The following is a 19,484-nucleotide window of genomic DNA, read 5'->3' as shown; positions in this document are numbered from 1 at the left end:
TGTCTTGTTATACTAGCTTAAATGTTCATAAGTTTAATAGAATTTCCAAATTTCATTTAAGCCTACTTTCCCTGATGTCAGAATGCAGAACAGTTGGGTGTGGGGAGCAGTGAATTGGCATTTGGAAGACCCTGGTCCAATCCTGACCATAATTAACTAGCAAAACAAGTGGTCCAGAGTAAACCGTTTACCCCTTACTGGAGCTGTTTCCTCATTTAAGCAATGAAATATTGAAAACCAATTCTAAGATCCTTTTCAGCCTTTATATTCTATTATTCCATACCTTGTATTCATCCTTTATATAAGTTTGACTTACAGGGACTTCCCTGATGGTCCAGTGGTTAAGACTCTGTGCTCCCAATGCAGGGGGCATGGGTTCGATCCCTGGTCAGGAAGTTAAGATCCCACACGCTGCAGAGCACAGCCAAAAATAAATAAATAAATAAAATAGCCCCCAGTCACTCTCTACTAGTGACCTTGTTAAAAAAAATCTGAATTACAGAAAGAAAAATGCCTCATATCTTAATAAAAATGCTAATTCAGGCCTGGTTTAAATGTGTATAGCCAACTAAAGACATCTTTGAATATCAGCAGAAATAGCATGGGCCTTTTACTCTATCAGTGACTTGGGTTCTCCCCAAAGCTCTACAGACTATCCCACTAGTTGTTTATTCCCCACTAATATCAGCACAGAAAGGAAAGAGTTTGTATTTATTTCCTCAGAAAGGTAAAGCCTAAAAGAAATATTTTCTATTACCCTCTGCACCCCTATTTCCATCTTCTTATCTGGTCTGTCCTCTGACGTTATGGTGTTTAAAGGGTAGGTTCTGCCCCTACAACAGACCTTAGTGGAGGTCTGTCAACACATGTGAACTATGTGGAAGCTTTTCATGAACACACAGCTAGGCTACACCCTCCAGTATAGCTTTTATCAGGAATAAGGCTGTTACTTAGAACACTGGCTGGTTCCTGTGTCTGCCTTATTTCTCCATTGGTTTCAATGGAGGAGGGAAAGGTAGGGATGTTATTTAATGGCTCCTCCAAACCTCAGTATCCTAACACTTGTCCTTTCTGAACTCCATCCCATTTCAGCAGGACCATTTCTCTGATTCACTGATGCTTGTTTTATTTTTATTTTTTAAAATGAAGACCCCCTTTCCTCCAAGGAAATCTTGCCAGGAAGTATAAACAAGAAAAAGAGACAAAGAACAGATGAACTGTCCTTGGAGGGGATGTGGGAGTGGTGTTAGAGCTTGTTCTATAAACCCTTGTTCTATCTCTAAAGGTCACCTGTAATCCTTTTCCAAATTATAAATGATCGTGTTAGATTTAGTATATAGTGAAGATTTAATGAATGTGTTTTTGGTTTCTCCATCCAAGGTAACTGAAAAACATTTTTTTAGGGCAGCTGCATCTAACTTTCCACAGGAGAAACGCCCCCTAAAAGACCTTACAAATGGAATATTTATAAATTTAAAAAGTTAAATAGCTAAAATTTTCTAGGGTGACAGCTTCTGAAAGGGAATGAATGGCAGTGAATCTTTTCAAACAGCAAAAATAATCCTTCTGTATTACAGATTGTCACAAGCCAGGTTCTCTCTCACTGAAGGAGCATCACGTGCTCAGTCCCTCTTACTGTCCCCCAAAGCCTATTTGGACCCTGCCCTGAAGAGCAGTTCAGTTCAGTCCAAGGCTTCCTAGCTGGTTAGCAAGTGCATCACAATGAAGAAAGAGCCTCACTGGATTCCAGAGAGAAAATGCATGTTTCCTTCTCTTTGACAAGACTTTTTAACTTTAATGAAAGGAAATGAAATCAGTCTAGTTATATATGCCCTTCATAAACCCATACAGAAGACTATCCTGAACTTTGAGCTCTTCTTCTAGGTGGTTACAAACGAGATGATGAACAGATTTGAGTATTTTCCCAGATGTTGCAAGTTAAGGCCAAAGAGTCTAAATTTAGCAGGGCCATCATTTCTCTCCTTGAAAGATAAACTATTTTCCTTTTTCCATCTGCTCTCCATAGTTTGGGAAAAACTTGTTCTGCAACATCCCAGACAATTTGAATAAATCAACTTCAACAGTATCTTTTCAACCAACTTAACCTTCTTCTCCAATTTACCATTCTATCATCTTTGTCATCACAAACTGTTCTTGTGTTGGTAAACTGATCAGTGGGACAGGATGACATGAAAAATAAGAAGCCCTGCTTTTCTAATCAACTCTGTCTCCTGAGAAGACATATGACTTTCCCCTTGGTCTTTGCCCTTAGCCTTATATGGAATATTTGTGCAAGTTGAAAGTCTTCAACTTTGAGAATTATCTTCTCGCAACTAAAACGGACTCCAATTCTGATACATATAAGAGGAGGTTTACTTACCCTCTTAGGTAAACAGAACATGTAACAGCTGAAATCACTTTAATATGCTCAAATGTCTTTTAAAATTGTGTTTACAGCTAGCACACCTATAAAAAAGGTTGTTAAATTTGTGAAATACACATTAGGAAGACACTGTATCATTTTAGGATTTTCTTCCTTCTTGTATCAACTTTGAAAAACTCTCTATTTTGCATTCTATTTTCAGACCCTATCTAATACAATTTTTCCCTTTAATACTCTAGCAATTTGGTCTGATTTTACTTTTTTGTGTGAGTGTGGTTTTCTCACTTGATTCAAGGTACTGATACACTTCTAGGTTCAAAGGAGGCATTCTATTATTCTGTGTTTTATGTGTACCAATACAGCTTTCTGTTGTAAAATTACTTGTTTTAAGAATATCCAGTTTTCTTGGATTCCTTTTTGTCAACGTTTCCCTAGGGGCACTCTTAGTGTCTTGAACTTGGTAAAATGCCCGAAGTCCATTTTATTTGATTACATCAGTTCTCTCCCAGAGAACTCTGAATACTATCATTCTGTGGTTCAGTCCATGAATTTCCATCCACAAGCTTCAGGAAATACTACCAGCCAAGATCATGTAAAAGAAATCTGGCTTACTTGAGTCTTCTACTTTTTAAAGAAGTTCTTAGAAACTGATTTCCTAGTATGTTGCAGAAATTTATTTGACAGACTGTGGCCTGCTGGATTGTTTTTTTTTCAGCAGATGGTTAAAGACTCTCATAACCACAAATTTTTAAGTAAACCGGGCAAAGACATGATTTCATCCTTACAAAGTTTACCATTTTTGTGTCACTGGTCTCTTTAAGATACCTAGTTTGAGGGTTTTTTGGTGGATTAACAATCATAGGGATTAGCTTAAAATATTTGCAAAATTCATGTATTACTTTTCAATTCTTACCCCAGAGAATTAAAATAAAATTATAAAGTAGCACACCTCTCAGAGAAAGCATAAGATCAAAAGTAATTTGATCTCCACCAGAGGATGCTAACATGTAGAAAGCAAAGTTTTTCCTCTGTGCAAGAAGCAATTGAACTGCTACTGAAAGAAAAATGCCATAGAGTTGCAAAGAATTTACCAAATGTGGTCAGATATAAATATTGTTTCCTCTTTCACTCCCTGTCCATTTCAACTGTAACTATTGACCAATAGCCATTATTAAAAAAAAGAAAAAACCCAACCAAACAAAAAAAATGCTATAGTACAAGGCTCATGTTCAACTGTTTAGATTTGCGGTTCTGATAGAAGACATTTTTATGAACACACACACAAGATAAAAATCAACAAAAGTGGCCTTGGGAAAAAAATACACAGGGACAGGAATGAGATTAAGCCACCCAAACATTACAGAAAGTGTTTAACAAAGGAGAGAGCAGAATGGTCATTCCTTACTTTCTAAAGATCTTATGGCATCTCTTTCCTCCAGACTAATTCTTTATTTAAAATTCTCTCAAAAAATTTTATAAACTGTTTTTCACATGATAAAAGTAACACACATTCATCGTTAAAAATCCCAACAGAAATACAAAGTTAGTCTATCTCTTCACCAAACTGTCAGTTCCACTCTTTAGAGGTAACCATGGCTAGGAATCTGTCTTGAACTTTAAATTGTTTGGCAGCAAACAGAAATGACTCCAATAAAATGAAGTGACATTTACCAATAAGTTGGAGTGACTGATCTAACCAGTAGATATGTGATACAGCACATTAACCACTTACAGAAACTGTTTTCTAAAATTTTGAAGCAAGTTTGAAATCACCCTGACTTCCCAGCCTGAATTATTCCACTTCCTGCCTTTCAGCTATACAATTCTCTCCTGGACTTTTTCAGAAGGAATAGTGGAAATAATCTAGTCTAATCCCTTCATTTTACAGATAAGAAAACTGACACCTTAAAAGGTTACGTGACTTGTCTTGGGTCATGTATCTAATCAGTAGCAGACTGTGGCTACAGAATCCTGGTCTCTACCTCCCAGTCCAAAGAGACATGACTTGCCAGACTTACTTGACTGTGGATGGTGTGATCTAACAGACAGGCTATCCTGTGACCACTTTTTCAAATCTAATTTTTATGAAAGTACCTAGAAAGACTTGAAATAAACTGCTAATATACAGCTTCACTAATGAAATGGAATTTACAATGTCTAAACACATTTCAGCTTTTAAGAAAAATGGACCACTGGGGCTCCAAACATCATGCATGTTCTTCTACAAGACATACAACAGGAAGGACCCCCAACTTTCCAATGTCATGGCTGTATTAAAAGGCTATTCTCCCTGCTGCTGCTAAGTCACTTCAGTCGTGTCCAACTCTATGAGACCCCATAGACGGCAGCCCACCAAGCTCCCCAGTCCCTGGAATTCTCCAGGCAAGAACACTGGAAGAATCCCATTACTCAATGTCTAGTTGTGTGGGGTTTCTGATTAAACAGCAGGGCTTCCTGACAACTGGAGGCCAATTTAAATCTAAACATCTTGGTTTAGATGTTTTAACATCTAACTTTTTAGTAATCCAGCTCTCTCCCCCTTCCTACTTCAAATTCTCATCATTACAACAGCATTTAAAGCATCTTCTCTCACATCCTCCTTCTCCTCAAGTCACACCCTTAACTGGCATGTTTTCAGTGCATTTTCTCTCCTCCCCTGGGCCTCTGGCTCCTCTGGCTCTCTATCTCTTCTCCCTTTGGTTAACTGATGGTCTAAGAGTTGGCATCAGGAATGGGGACACAAACTCAGGTGGTAGAAAGAGAGGTCTGGCTGAAGGGCAGGTCTCCTGTGAGGGAATGAGGGGAAACACGTTTATACAGACACATGGAACAGGCCCTAGAGAGCTCAGAATGGCAGACTGAGCAATTTTGGCTTGATTCCATAGGCACTGGGGAGTCTCTGAAGGGTTGTGAGCAGGGGAGTGATAGGATGAAATCAGCTTTTTTAGAAAGTTAGCACTTGGTGTGGGTAGAATAGGAATTTGGGAGGCACTTGGGAGACTCCACTACTGGGAAAGACTGAAGGCAGGAGGAGAAGGGGACAACAAAGGACGAGATGGTTGGATGGCATCACCGACTCGATGGACATGGGTTTGAGCAAGCTCCTGGAGTTGGTGATGGACAGGGAAGCCTCGCGTGCTACAGTCCATGGGGTCACAAAGAGTCGGACATGGCTGAGCGTCTGAACTGAACTCACTGGGATATTCCAGAAGAAGGTTGTTACAGGCCAAAGCATAGAAGTCAGGACCTGGACTGAAGTGATGGCACCAGAAATTGAGTTGAAGGAACATATATAAAGGATATTTCAAAGGCATGGGCCTTAGAAGATGGAAGGACAGGATCAAACGTGAATAATGCCCAGCTTGCAATCCTGGGTGACTAAAAGATGGGGAATATAGAAGACAGGATAGTTTTAGAGCCATAAGGAGATCTGTTTGACATGCTATGAGCTGATGGAAAGATAGGCAGAGACTTCCCTAGTGGTCCAGTGGTGAAGACTCTGCACTGCCAATGCAGGAGGTACACGTTCAGTCCCTGGTCGGGAAACTAAGATCCCACATGGCTGCAGCATGGCCAAAAAATAAAAAAATTAAAATTAAAAGATAGTCGAGTGGAGATGTCCCGTCATGAGCTAGAGATGCTCGGGTGAGAAGCTCAAGATGGAGAGTAAAAGGAATATTTGAAACCATGATTGATGTAGAATGCATTCACCAAGGGAAAGAATTTTGCAGATAGGGACACACTTTTCAGAAAGAAAAGAGGGGTGGAAAAACAGAATGGAGAAGGTGATAAGTTTCTGGAAGGAAGGAGCATTAACAATTTTAAATATAGGCAAGGACAAAAAGAATAAACATTAGCAAATTAGCCGAAGTAGCTACATAGTGGGCTTCCCAGGTGACCCAGTGGTAAAGAATCCCCCTACCAATGCAGGGGACACAGGAGACATGGGTTTGATCCCTGGGTCAGCAAGATCCCCTGAAGAAGGAAATGGAAACCTACTCCAGTATTCTTGCCTGGGAAATCTCATGGACAGAGGAGCCTAGTGGCCTACAGTCCACTGGGCCACAAAGAGTCAGACACAACTGGGGAACTGAGCACACACACAATAAATCTGAAGACCTTAGTAAACTATATTTTACTTCCCTCAATAGTACTACTCCTTAACTGCACAAATAAATGTTTTGAGTCTTCTGTTCAATAACATCCAAGTCCAGAGTACTTAGTACTAAGTTTACTGAACTGTGTGTCTTACAGAGCAGGATATAACTAACAAAAGAGCAAGTGCAATTTATCAGACATATAGTTTAAGATACAGAACTCTATTTTTTCTATGAACATCTGGCACATCAGCACAGACGTCTTGGTATAACTTTTCTCTTGTTAAGACCCCAGTGGCTTAGTTGGGTAGCACCTCCAGTCTTCTGAAATTCACCTCTTACCAGGGGGATAAAGCTATCTGGTTACGGCAGAGGAATGGCTTGAAGAGAATGGGAGATCTGGCTGAAATGAGGAGTGAACCAGGAGAGGAGGCACTGGCTGATAGGTAAAACTCTGTGAAGGCAGTAGGGTGCATTCAGGCTTTTTACAAAACCACTGCTGCCTCTCCCGCAGGTTGTGGATTAAAGGCAACTAAATGGCTACTGTGTACTACATCGGCTGTCTTTTGTTCTCCTACAAGAAAAACATTTTCAGGGGACTGACAGAGTGAAGATGACATATCAGTTTCTGGAGACCACTAAATAGCCAAAGACCACCCTGTTGCTTTTTCAAGCCTGTCATTCTTCCTACAGGGCCTACTCAGCCTAGGCCCCAGTCCTCAACCTCTACTCCCAACTATCTCAAGCTCCATCAACTGAGAGTCCCAACAACTCCTTATCTTTCCCTCAGTGGGAGCATAATCAAAGACCAAAGCGTTTCACAGAAAAATGTACCATGATATTCACCTACATAGAGTCAGAGAAATAGTCAAAATGATAACACTAGCAGTAATAATTTTCATTCATCGAGTACTTGCTCTAATATCGGGCTGGCCAAAAAGTTTGTTTGGGTTTCCATACAATGTTACAGAAAAACCTGAACTATTTTTTTGGCCAACCCAATATCACACATGGTTATCAAAAACAGCTATAAACAATAGCATGATAATTCTGTCTAAAATACATGATTCTAGGACATATCCCACAATTAGAAAATATCACTGAGAAGTTATTAAAAGGAATATCCTACCATAATTGATAAAAAGTGAAGTGGCTCGCTACTTAAGACTCTGGAATACACAGAGACGTAAGTTACTATTCAACCACATTAGTTACACTTTCTGGGCCCCAGTTTCCTTATCTGCTAAGTGGGGATAATAGTAGTACCTGTGATTTAGGTTTGTTGGGAAGATAAATGAAATAAGCACTGTACATTCATTGGCACATTGCCCTGTACATCAGCATTACTCAATAAATGTCAACAGCTATTATTAGAAAGCTATTATATTATTGTTTATTATTACGGAAGTAGATATAAGTCAAGTTATATCTGTGAAAGTCAGATAACATCTTTGACTATAAGATAAGTTTCAGAAGGATTTATAACTAGGGCTATAAAATGGCTCCACATCATATACACGTTGTGTGTTAGCGCTCAGTCGTGTTTGATGCTTTGCAACTCTACGGACTGTAGCCCACCGCGCTCCTCTGTTCATGGAGTTCTCCAGGCAAGAATACTGAAGTGGGTTGCCATGCCTTTCTCCAATATACATGTTATTCACCAGCATATCTGTACTCTCACTCAGGCTCAGAATTAGATATTGGTATTTATTCCTTAAATGGGACCCATTACAGTAACAAAAAATAGCACTGTCACTCCTGTAACCACCTTAGGAATACTGAGCTTAGAGAAAGTAATAATTATGGGAACCCTCCATTGGCTTCACTTGACAACCCCCTTCCTTTTAATGCTACTAATGACTTCCCATGATACAAGACAAGAGCTTTGCTAGGGAACCTCAAGAAAGCCTTCAACAAGAGCATTGATACAAACCCTTCTTTGTTTCTTAGGTTTTACACTATGCCACGCTAAAGAATTTATCCTTTATCCTCTTTTTCTTGATGAATACTGTTCTTGGGAATTCTAGGGCCAAGTAGCTATGTAAATCTAGTAAGGGATATGTTACATATTTCTAATAACACTAGAAGCATGGAACATTTCGTGCCACTGATGAGCCACATATTACAAACAGAATTCTAAATTACTATAGTCTTATTAGGAGTTCACATATATATTCTTTTGTACTTAGCCCAGGAAAAAAACTTCTAACCCAACCAGTTGGATCACCAACTACATCCAAAAGTCGAAGCAACCAAACTGGCTTTCAATACAAACAAGAATGGGATGCTTTCATACTTTTGCCCCAGGGCCAAGGGTTATCAACCCATCAACTCTGAACTGTATGATAACCTTTCATGCACAAATGACTCCATTATGGAAGTGCTCATTTAAAACAGAACTTTGAGAGAGAGGATCCTCGTTCAGAAACAATTTCTAGGACATGACTGTCATAAATATATGAAGAAAAAAATAAAGACCGACAGTGCTGTCTAATAAAAATATAGGGTAAGCCACATATGTAGCCATGTTTTAAAAATACAAGCGAGATAAATATTTAACAAAGTATATCAAAAATATTGTTTAAATTTGTAGTCAATATAAAAATTCTTAATGATATATTTTATACAGTTTTGGTACTAAATCTTCAAAATCTCACATTTAGTTTAGACTTACAGAACATCTTGATTCCAACTAGCCACCTATTCAAGTGCTGAATAACCACATGTGGCTAGGGGATGCTGTCCTGAATGGTGCAAATACAACCAATCTAACGTGAATGACTGTTGTATCTGAAGAGTCATACCTGCCCTCACTGCCGTCTCAGCTCTTCACCCTCATTGCTGGAGCTCTAACAGTGTCCCCACCCCTCTCTGGGACTACTAGTCCACCTGGAACTATGAGGAAGAAGGGGGGAAAGGATGTGTTTTAAACAAAGCACCTTGGAATCCCAACTCCATTTCCCAGTAGAAACAATAGCAAACACAATAGTTCAATGGATAAGTGGCATTAAGGGTTAAATAGGCTTTCCTGGGGAGGAAGGTCTGGGAACCTAATCACCATTTAGAACACTGTATCCAGGAGATAGTGTGTTCCAAGCTTCCAATAGGCACACAAAGGGACTGCCTGGATCTCTCATCTACACTCTTGGTAAAAGGGTGCTGAAAGACATGTTTACAAAGACTTTCTCATTTAAGTACTTAAATTAAACCAATTGGTTCCCTTCTTCATCCCCGTCCTCTCTTCCCCACATACAGAGCGTCCTTCAATCCTGCCCTTCTCTAGAAAGCACATTTGTTCCTGAAATGTGGACGAGCTGTCATTTTGGAACACTCTGTGAAAGTGAGAACCCTGTATTCGGAGTAGTTGTCTTCTTGAAGCAAAGGCAAAATGTAAAGGACATATGTGCCCTTTCCATATGGTTGCCCTGTCCCGCAGTCCCTCCTACCCCCCATCCCAACCTCAAAGTCAAAAGCTTTCAAGTGACTAGCATTCATGCAAAATGGGGCAACTTCAACTACATATTTTAAATCTCTCCCACCTTTCATCCTCCCCTCTCCACAGCCCATCTCAACACAGGCTTCTGCCTCATCATCAAACAAGCACACAATCCGTACCTTGCTGCTGCTGCTGCTAAGTTGCTTCAGTCGTGTCCGACTCTGTGCGACCCCATAGACAGCAGCCCACCAGGCTCCCCTGTCCCTGGGATTCTCCAGGCAAGAACACTGGAGTGGGTCGCCATTTCCTTCTCCGAATCCTTACCCTATTTGTCTTCAAATCCACCTCATAGCTCTTCCTTTCAGGAGAAATGTACAAACTCTAGCTTGGAGGTTTCAAAGCCCTTTTGCATCCAATCTCAGCTAGCTGCAATCTTGACTGGATAAACTGAATTAACACTGTGTCTTGTCAATCTTCCCTCCCTCACCTCCAATCTGTTGGTTAAGAATCCACTGTCGTTGACATCCCCCATACCTTACTCCACATTTTCCAGTCAGCTTCTTCCAGTGACTATTCTCAAGACCCTGAGGATTAAGACTACATCTTTTACTATTCCAATCTCCCCTTGGGCCAAGTTTTTCTTGGAATTACCTTAGGCTCCAAGTATAGTATAGTATAGTCCACAGAGGGTGCTCATTGATCACATGGTTTATAAAAGCCTAGATTGCTGTAGTAGCAGTCCGATGTCAGACTTCTCTTCCAGAAACACTATTTTGGTCATATCACCACAACAGTGGTAAAAGTTAGACCAATGGCTACCTTCAGGAGAGGAAGTGATTGCAAGAAGCAAGCAGCACCTTCTGGACAGACGGTTAAGGGATCATAGCGGAAGTTGTTACACTGTTTGCAGTAGGGGTGGGCAGAGGGGCAGATGACTTTTGACAGTGTAGAATGAAGAATTGAGGCATGTCAGGCTAATCAAGCAGAGGGAACCACATAAGCAATGATACAGAAGCAAGAGGCATATTGAGTCTGAAGAAGATGGTCAAGTTCTTATTGTGGTTGGAGCCTGAAGTCCAGGAAAAAAGCGTGAGGAGACACTGTGGGCAAAGCCAAACTAAGGAGCAGGGATTTTATTCTGAAATATAACGGGGAGTCAGTGAAGAATTTTTAGTGTGGGAATGAGTTTTTATTTTACTTTATTTTATGAATGAGCAATCTAGTGGCAATGAGGGTGAAGAATCAGAGGTGAACAAGACCAGAAGTAGGGAGACCAAGTGAGTGGCTGCTGCCACAATGGTCCAGGTGAAGACTGTTGAAAGTTGAAACAAGAGAGGAGCAAATAAGAATGAATGGATAGGGACTTCCCTGGTGGTCCAGTGGTTAAGAATCCACCTACTAATGCAGGGACACAAGTTTGATCCCTGGTCCAGAAAGATCCCACATGCCACAGAGCAACTAAGTCCACGCCATAACTACTGAGCTTGTTCACCTAGAGCCCGTGAGCTGCAACAAGAGAAGCCACTGCAATGAGAAACCAATGCACCACGACTAGAGAGTAGCCCCTGCTCACCACAACCAGAGGAAGCTGCACACAGCAACTAAGACCCAGCACAGTCAAAAATAAATAAATAAAATTAAAATCAATAAAATAGAAACTTGAAAAAAAGAATGAATGGACATGAGAGAGGTTTAGAATACAGAACAGACAGGACTCCATAATTTTCTCAGCATTCCACAGTCATCTTCCAGCTTGCACCTAACCTGAAAATAGCAGTGTTAATTCCCTTGACCACAGAGTTAGTCTTCCACCAAAACTTCCCCACTTTTCTCTCTCTTCTTTAAAACAAGGAATATTTTTTCACTGCAAAACTAAACAACAAACAAAAGTGCACATAAATATAGTGGTATACACATGACTGGTAGAGGGCTCTCTGTATAAGCTTTCACTAAAGTTCTAATGGCAGAAAGCAAAGAAGAACTAAAGTACCTCTTGATGAAAGTGAAAGAGGAGAGTGAAAAAGTTGGTTTAAAGCTCAACATTCAGAAAACGAAGAGCATGGCATCTGGCCCCATCACTTCATGGCAAATAGATGGGGAAACAGTGGAAACAGTGTCAGACTATTTTGGGGGGCTCCAAAATCACTGCAGATGGTGACTGCAGCCATGAAATTAAAAGATGCTTGCTCCTTGGAAGAAAAGTTATGACCAACCTAGACAGCATGTTAAAAAGCAGAGACATTACTTTGACGACAAAGGTCCATCCAGTCAAGGCTATGGTTTTTAGAGTAGTCATGTATGGATGTGAGTTGGACTATAAAGAAAGCTGAGCACCAAAGAATTGATGCTTTTGAACTGTGGTGTTGGAGAAGACTCTTGAGAGTCCCTTGGACTGCAAGGAGATCCAACCAGTCCACCCTAAAGGAAATCAGTCCTGAATATTCATTGGAAGGACTGATGCTGAAGCTCCAATACTTTGGCCACCTGATGCAAAGAACTGACTCACTGGAAAAGACCCTGATGCTGGGAAAGACTGAAGGCAGGAGGAGAAAGGGACGACAGAGGATGAGATGGCATCCTCATCCATCCTGATCTCATCATGGATGGCATCACCAACTCAATGGACATGAGTTTGAGTAAACTCTGGGAATTGGTGATGGACAGGGAGGCCTGGTGTACTGCAGTCCATGGGGTCACAAAGAGTCGGACACGACTGAGCAACTAAACTGACTGACTGAAAGTTCTAATTCCTCCATCTTTTACTCTTATATAAAGAAAAAATGCTATCAGTCAGAGTACTCCATTCCTAAAATTCCTTCTAGTAAAATATATTTAATTTATAGGCTGGATAAAAATCTGGAAGCATTCCCTTTTTAGGTATGTATGTGTAATTGATATATAAAACTGTATTCATTTAAGGTTTTCAACATAATTTGATATTTGTATACAGTACAAAATGATCACTACAATAAGTCTAGTTAATACTCATTGCCACATAAAGTTACAACATTTTTCCTTTTTTCTTATGAACTTTTAAGATTTACTTTCTTAGCAACTTTCAAATATACAATATTATTAACTATCATCAGCATACTGGACATTACATCTCATGACTTTTTCATACCTGGAGGTTTGTACATTTTGACATCCTTCACCAACTTTGCCCACCTTCCAACCTTCCACCTCTCACAACCACCAATCTGTTCTCTGTATCTATAAGCTTGTTCTTTTTTTGGTTTGTTTTCGATTCCACATTTAAGTGAGATCATATAGTATTTGTCTCTCTCTGTCTGACTTATTTCACTTGACATAATGTCCTCAAGGTTCATTCATGTTGTCACAAATAGCAAGATTGCCTTCTTTTTTATGGCTGAATAATATTCCATTGTATGTATATACTATATTTTCTTTATTCACACATCAATGAACACTTAGGTTATTTCCATTTCTTGGTTATTGTAAATAAACTGCAATGAACATGGGGGTGCATATATCTTTTCAAGTTAATGTTTTCATTTTCTTCAGATAAATACCCAGAAGTAGAGTTGCTGGCTCATATGCTACTTCTAGCTTTAATCTTTTGAGGAACCTCCATACAGCTTTCCACAGTGGCTGCACAAATTTACATTCCCTCCTCCCTTTTCTCCAAATCCTTTCCAACACTTGTTATTTGTTGTCTTTTTGATAACAGCTACTCTAACAGGCCTGAGGTGATATCCTATTGTCGTTTTATTTGCATTTCCCTGATGATTAGTGATGGTGAGCATCTTTTCATGAGCCCTCTGTCCATCTGTATATCTTCTTTGAAAAACTGTCTATTCAGATCTTCTGCCCATTTTAAAAATCAGATTGTTTAGTTTTTTTCTGCTATTGAGTTATGTGAGTTCTTGTAATATTTTAGATAGTAACATCTTATCAGATACATAATTTGCAAAGATTTTCTCCCATTCAGCAGGTTGTCTTTTCATTTTGTTGATTTTTTCCTCTTTTTCAATTTCAAAATAATGCTTCAAATGGCTAGTGAGGAAGGTGAAAAGGAAACATGGTCAGGGAAGAAACAACTAATCATAAAAGTAGATGCACCACCTTTGTGGCATTTTGAGTTTTCGATGCAATTGCCTCTGGTTGTTCTCACAGGCTATGTTACTGCTGCTTCACCCAAAAGCACTTCCTTAGCTTCCAACCACAGTGAAAGGCTCCCCTAAAAGTCACTCCTTTTCCAAATTAGGCCCACAAAACATACTCATGGGCATATGAAAAAGTTAAGCCGTAGTTAAAAATACCAGTAAATGTTTGCAATAAAGATCACTTTAAAAAGCACAGGTTCACTTCCTAAATCTGTAAGCCAAAATGCTGCCTTTTGCTGATACATGTTGACAGAGCCACACAGATATCAGTAAGCAAGGCTGGCTATAGGATGTGAAAAAGCAACACTCAAGGGAAATTTTTACTTTTACAAATGCTCTCTGTTTCAAATTACAGACTTGGGATATTTCTTTGAAACATCTCTCCCTATTTATATTTTAAAAAAAACACTTCTGTCTGCGATGTACACATGTGTTTCAGTTATTTCTAGAAAAATGACTGTTTTATGTTTAAAAAAATAGTATTGCCTTTAATAAAAAGAAATCACTTTAAGAAAGTAGCTTCAAACATCAAACTATGTTGAATACTTATCTACTCCAGTCTCATGGCTCACTTTCTTCTTGATGCCCTCAATTTGCTCAGACTTAGTAGTAGTGACAAGCTTACCTCTGCTATTCACTGAATAAAAGGAAATTATGACTCATAGCAAAACAAAACATACAAGACAGCAGAACCTCAGCCAAAACTATTAAGAACTATTATACCAAAAAAAGAGAAAAGAAACCCATCCCACTTCTTAAAACCATGTATTAGTCTTATAAGGATACACTGGAAATTTTAAAATATTAAACAGCTTCAACCTAGCTGTGTACACTAGAGATAGCATTGTATAAATGTAGTGTTAACACTTGTGACACTATGTATAAAATGTGTCTACAAAGCAACACTTGAAACAGATGTAGCACAAAATACTTGCATTTCATATGCCTTTTATATGGTTCCCCAAATCAAACTTACTTCCACCCATGCCAAGCTGACTGCAAGTAACAGGTATGACTAATTTTAAAAGAGCTATGCAGTAAGAAGCTAGGAAGTCCTCGGTGAAACACTATATTCATATGCTTAACAGTACACTTTAGTGAAGAATTCCAGTCACAGTAACTTTTCACAACAAGATTTATTGTCAGAGCTTGTAAGTGGATATACTGGGAATAGTTCCACGCCTGTTAGGGAATAAACCTTCCAACCAAATGCACAACTCATGCCTGTTACACCACCAATAAAATTGAATCTTCTACTAGGAAAAAAATCAGTTTTGCAGTGTTTACAGTTGGACATAACCAAGACCTGAGAAATAAGTAAGCAGTTTCTTTGACAAGAGATAAAGCCCTCCACCTGTAGAGAAACCCAAAAATACACTTCACATTATTCTGCAGAAGAATAAGTTACAAATAAAATCTCATCTAACATCACTTTGCTAAAAGGACCTCAGACTCCTAGGGAAGAGTGAAGTTTTAAGTAGAAACTAAGACGCCTGCTGACAGTCAAATAAAGACCTATTTGATAATTGGTGTGACAGAAAACAGACATTTATGGCTCCCAGCTATCAGCAAGTGAAAGATTAGATTAAATTTTAAGAAAAATTCACCAGATGTTCTAAAATTTCAGACCTTCCAAAATGATTAGGTCCTAGAAGCAGAAGAACAAATAGTTACCACATGCTGAGGGGAGGGATGGGGTGGGCAGAAAAACAGTGACTGAAAGGGACTCAGAGAAGAAACTGCTACCAAAATATGGCATATCATTAGCAATTCAGTTATAGACAGCAAAATGACAAGAACATCACTAAAATCAGTAATTGTTCCCTAGCACATGTAGTTATCATGTAAGATTAAAAAGAAAAAAACCTGAATGACTTTGGAAAAGTGTAAGGAAGAGGATAGCTCATGATTAGCAATTCAAAGTATTAATCAAAGTGTCTTCACATACCTGTCCACATAAAAAAAAGATCAAAGCCAGCTCAGAATGTTTTTTACTTCAGGATAAAATGTAGTGTACAAGATTGCAAGATAAAAAGAGCTGACAGATGAAATTTCCACTAAAAAAAAAATTCAACTTTTCCCCTTTGCCCACAGAACTACCTGGAGCCTCTAAAATACCATGGGTAAGTTACAAGGCCACGAAAACTTTTAAGTATGAAGACTATGTGGCTACTGGGAATAATTCATAGAACAAAACAGATGGAAAAGGTAGAACTCAAAAGTAATATAGTACACTGTGATTACAATGCTAGGTTAAAAAAAAAAAAACAGCTGTGATGATGAGGGGGCCCAGACTTTCTTTTTCCTTTCCAAAGATTCTGTAAATATTGCCATAAAAGCTTTATAGATCAAAAATAATTTTTCATCTATGAGTCTTGGCATTCAGCAAAATGTTAACTAAATTATTCCTTTAAAGAAAAAAAAAGTCTACTGCTTTGTAATTTATCCTGTTTACTATTTCAAAATAAGGAGGATTTTCAATGGCCACAGTACAACAGTGGGTTCTTATCTGTATTAGTACTCCAAGGGTGTAGACCTTCATACTGAAGATGGACAAACATCTGCTTTTCTATGTGGAAAAAAATGGTCACACCCTTGTAGGAAACTGACATGTTAAAAAACTTATGGCATTCTTAAAGATGTCTACTTGCTCCATTTTTCTAAATAGATAAATCAAAAATGGAAAACAAAGCATTAAAACCAGAATGGTTTTCAGGGGAACCTACTAATCAAACTGTTAACCGAAAATACGAGTTACAAAAGTAAAGTCTCTCTTTGGTTTTACTTCTGAAGGAACGCTCTCTTTAGCCAACTATTCAGTTTGGTAGGTTCCATTCTTTTAAACACCTCACTCGGCTAAAACGGATTATAACACATTCAGTGCCTCCTCGGCTCTGTTAAGAGAATTTGAGTAAAAGAGGGCATCTAGCAAAAGACGTCAAGGATTATGGTAATATATGTTTAAAATTTCAATATGCAAGCAGGACTCTTAAGCAGGTTGCATTAATAGTCTGAATTCTATTTTATCGGGCCACTGCAGGCAAAGCAGTTCTTTATCTCCGCACCATCAGGATGAGGGCTGGAAGGTGAAATGCTCCCTACTTCTCTCCTGCAGGTCAGAACCCCGTGGATCAAGTCATCGAATTTGGCTATTGTAACTGCGCACAGCGAGTCCTCCCCTTCCTTCCTTTCTCTTCCCTGGACAAATCCCTACGTGACTAACACAAACCTAATTTATGATGTCAATAGGTAGGCCAGGTCCCCCCAAAGCTCTGTCCCCGCGGGTTCCGACTAGGCATCTCCCCGCCCCACCCCATCGCGGCTTGGGTGGAATCTACAATGAAACACCAACAGTAGCTAAGGTAACAGAGCCGGGGTTAACCGGACCGACACAGGAGAGGCAGTGAACAGGACTGTTTCTGCGGGCCGGGGGGTTGGGAGGCTGGCTCCGCGGACTGATTTTCCATTGGGTGGGGGTGGGTTAGAGACCACAGACGCACAAAAGCAGCAGTCTAATCTTTGAAGGCCGGCGGCCGGCTCTGCCACGCTCTCAGCAGGAAGGGGAGGGGAGCGGGAGGAAGAGAGGGAGGAGAAGCAGCGCAGGGCGGGAGGAGTGGGGAGGAGGGGCCGGGGGCGGAGCCCGGGCGCCAGGAAAACCCGCGCGCGAGTCCGCAGCACCTCGGGGCGGAGTAGCCGGCGCCGTCCGGCCCCTCGGCCTCCACCGCGCGCGGTGCGACCCGAAGGGGCGGGCCCGTCCGCAGCCTCCCTTCGCGTCTCGGGCCCTCCTTCTCCTCTCCTCCCTCCCCTCCCTCCTTTCCATCTCAGCAGCGCCCTCGGTCTCCCTCTCCAGTTCATACAAAAGCAAAATGTCCGCCATCTTCCGAGGCAGCTGTGCCCGTCGCCGCCACCAGCCCGGCTCTCCTGCGGTTTCTCCTCGGGGCCGCCCCTCCCCCGGCCCCCTTCCCGACCCCAGGCGCCGCGGCTCCTCGGAAGCTGCGGAGTCACCACTCCCCCCGCCCTCGCCCCCACCCCACCCCGCCCTGCCCGCCCCGCCTGGCGACGCAGGACCGCCTCGGGCGGGGGCAGGGGGTCTCGACTGCCCAGGCCGACTGGCTCCTGCTTCCCGCCCGGCCCACCCCCTGGATGGCCCTTTACCTTGATGCAATACGGGGGTTCGTCGTAGGTGACCAGCATGTACCTGTCTCCGCGGCTGGCCGGATCCCGGGCACGCAGCTACAGGACGAGGGATGACGGAGGGGGCCGCGAAGGGAAGGGGGTGGAGGGGGCGATACCAGCGTTACAGAAGCACCTAAATCCACCACCAGCCCCATCCTTCGGGAACTCTCCCCATCTCTCCCCTCCCCTCCCTTTACCTTCAAGAATAACTCCACAGCGCCTTTGGCAATATCCAAATAGGAGGTGCCCAGGTCAGTGCGCTGGTTCATAGAGGCGGACGTGTCTATGAGGAACAGCAGGATGGGCATCTTCCCCCACACCCCTGGCTCCGCTCCCCACTCTCTTGGCCCTCTTGCCCTCACTGCCGCGTACTGCCACCTGAACCCTCAACTCTCGCAGAGCCAGGGTGCAGGGAGCAAGAGGAAGACGGGACGGGACGGATGGAACTGCTCCTGGCCTCCTCTTTTTGCAGCCCCACCTCTTCTCCCTCCAAGGGAACTTGAAAATGTGAGCGTGTGTAGCCCTCAGGGCCCTCCCCCTTCCTCTCTTCTGGCACCACTACTGCCGCTGCTGCTGCCGCAGAGACTACTACCCGAGCATCCGTCCACGCTCACTGAAGCGCTCGCCCCAGACTGAGAGCTGTCTCTGTTCACCGACACACAACTTCTGTCCGCTCACCTACCATGGGCACCATGTGACCAGAACCCACGCCATTGGCTGCCAATTATGTGGTATTTGCATATTCATTAGATGACAGGGCAAGGGGAGGGACTTGGGCGGACCTTGGGAGTTGAAGTTTGAACCCAGGCAGGGGGTAAGGGGAAATGTTAAGGACCCTCCTTTAGAGGACTTGGAAGCTGTTAGGATACTTAGGGTGGCTTGAAGGGATTTTTCGCTTGCTCTTTAAAGATGATAATTCGAAAAGAAGAGTGAATTTGAGCAACAGTTGTACAGAAGTACAGAAACAGATGCTTGGACAGGCTGCACAGAAAACTCTGCTTACTGCAATCGATCAATCCTGCCACTGGCTAAGACCGAAACATTTCAGAAGCAGCAAACTTCTTTCCTGGCAAGACTTACTTGCATTCCTTCAGATCCCTCCCCACTCTTGGTCAGTATTTGTAAGTCGGTTGCTGGCCTTGCATTCCACGTATCTCTGCTTAGAAAGGAAACTAAAACACGGTTACCTAAATGGCGTTTTGTGTGCACAAGCTTCTTCAGTTTTGTTGAGCACTTCGAAGTATTGGCCTGCCTGTGATGATTCT

At 41.5% G+C, this 19,484-nt stretch overlaps 1 protein-coding gene across 3 annotated transcripts in view; it reads right to left on the bottom strand.

Annotated features, from left to right (window-relative positions):
* Window positions 1-18,527, bottom strand: part of INTS6L (integrator complex subunit 6 like) — a 55,310-nt gene extending 36,783 nt beyond the window's left edge. For all 3 annotated transcript variants that reach the window (XM_068962085.1, XM_068962086.1, XM_068962087.1), the window contains exons 1-2: window positions 18,417-18,527; window positions 18,199-18,276 (exon numbers count right to left, since the gene is read on the bottom strand). In XM_068962085.1, coding sequence (XP_068818186.1) covers window positions 18,199-18,276; window positions 18,417-18,527 — 189 coding nt within the window. The remainder of the gene's footprint in view (window positions 1-18,198; window positions 18,277-18,416) is intronic.
* Window positions 18,528-19,484: the final 957 nt, after the last annotated feature.

The sequence above is a fragment of the Capricornis sumatraensis genome, chromosome X, assembly GCF_032405125.1.
Source record: "Capricornis sumatraensis isolate serow.1 chromosome X, serow.2, whole genome shotgun sequence".
Lineage (NCBI taxonomy): Eukaryota > Metazoa > Chordata > Mammalia > Artiodactyla > Bovidae > Capricornis > Capricornis sumatraensis.
The sequence above is the reverse complement of the archived record's forward strand: the minus strand, read 5'-3'. Positions and strand labels throughout refer to the sequence as shown.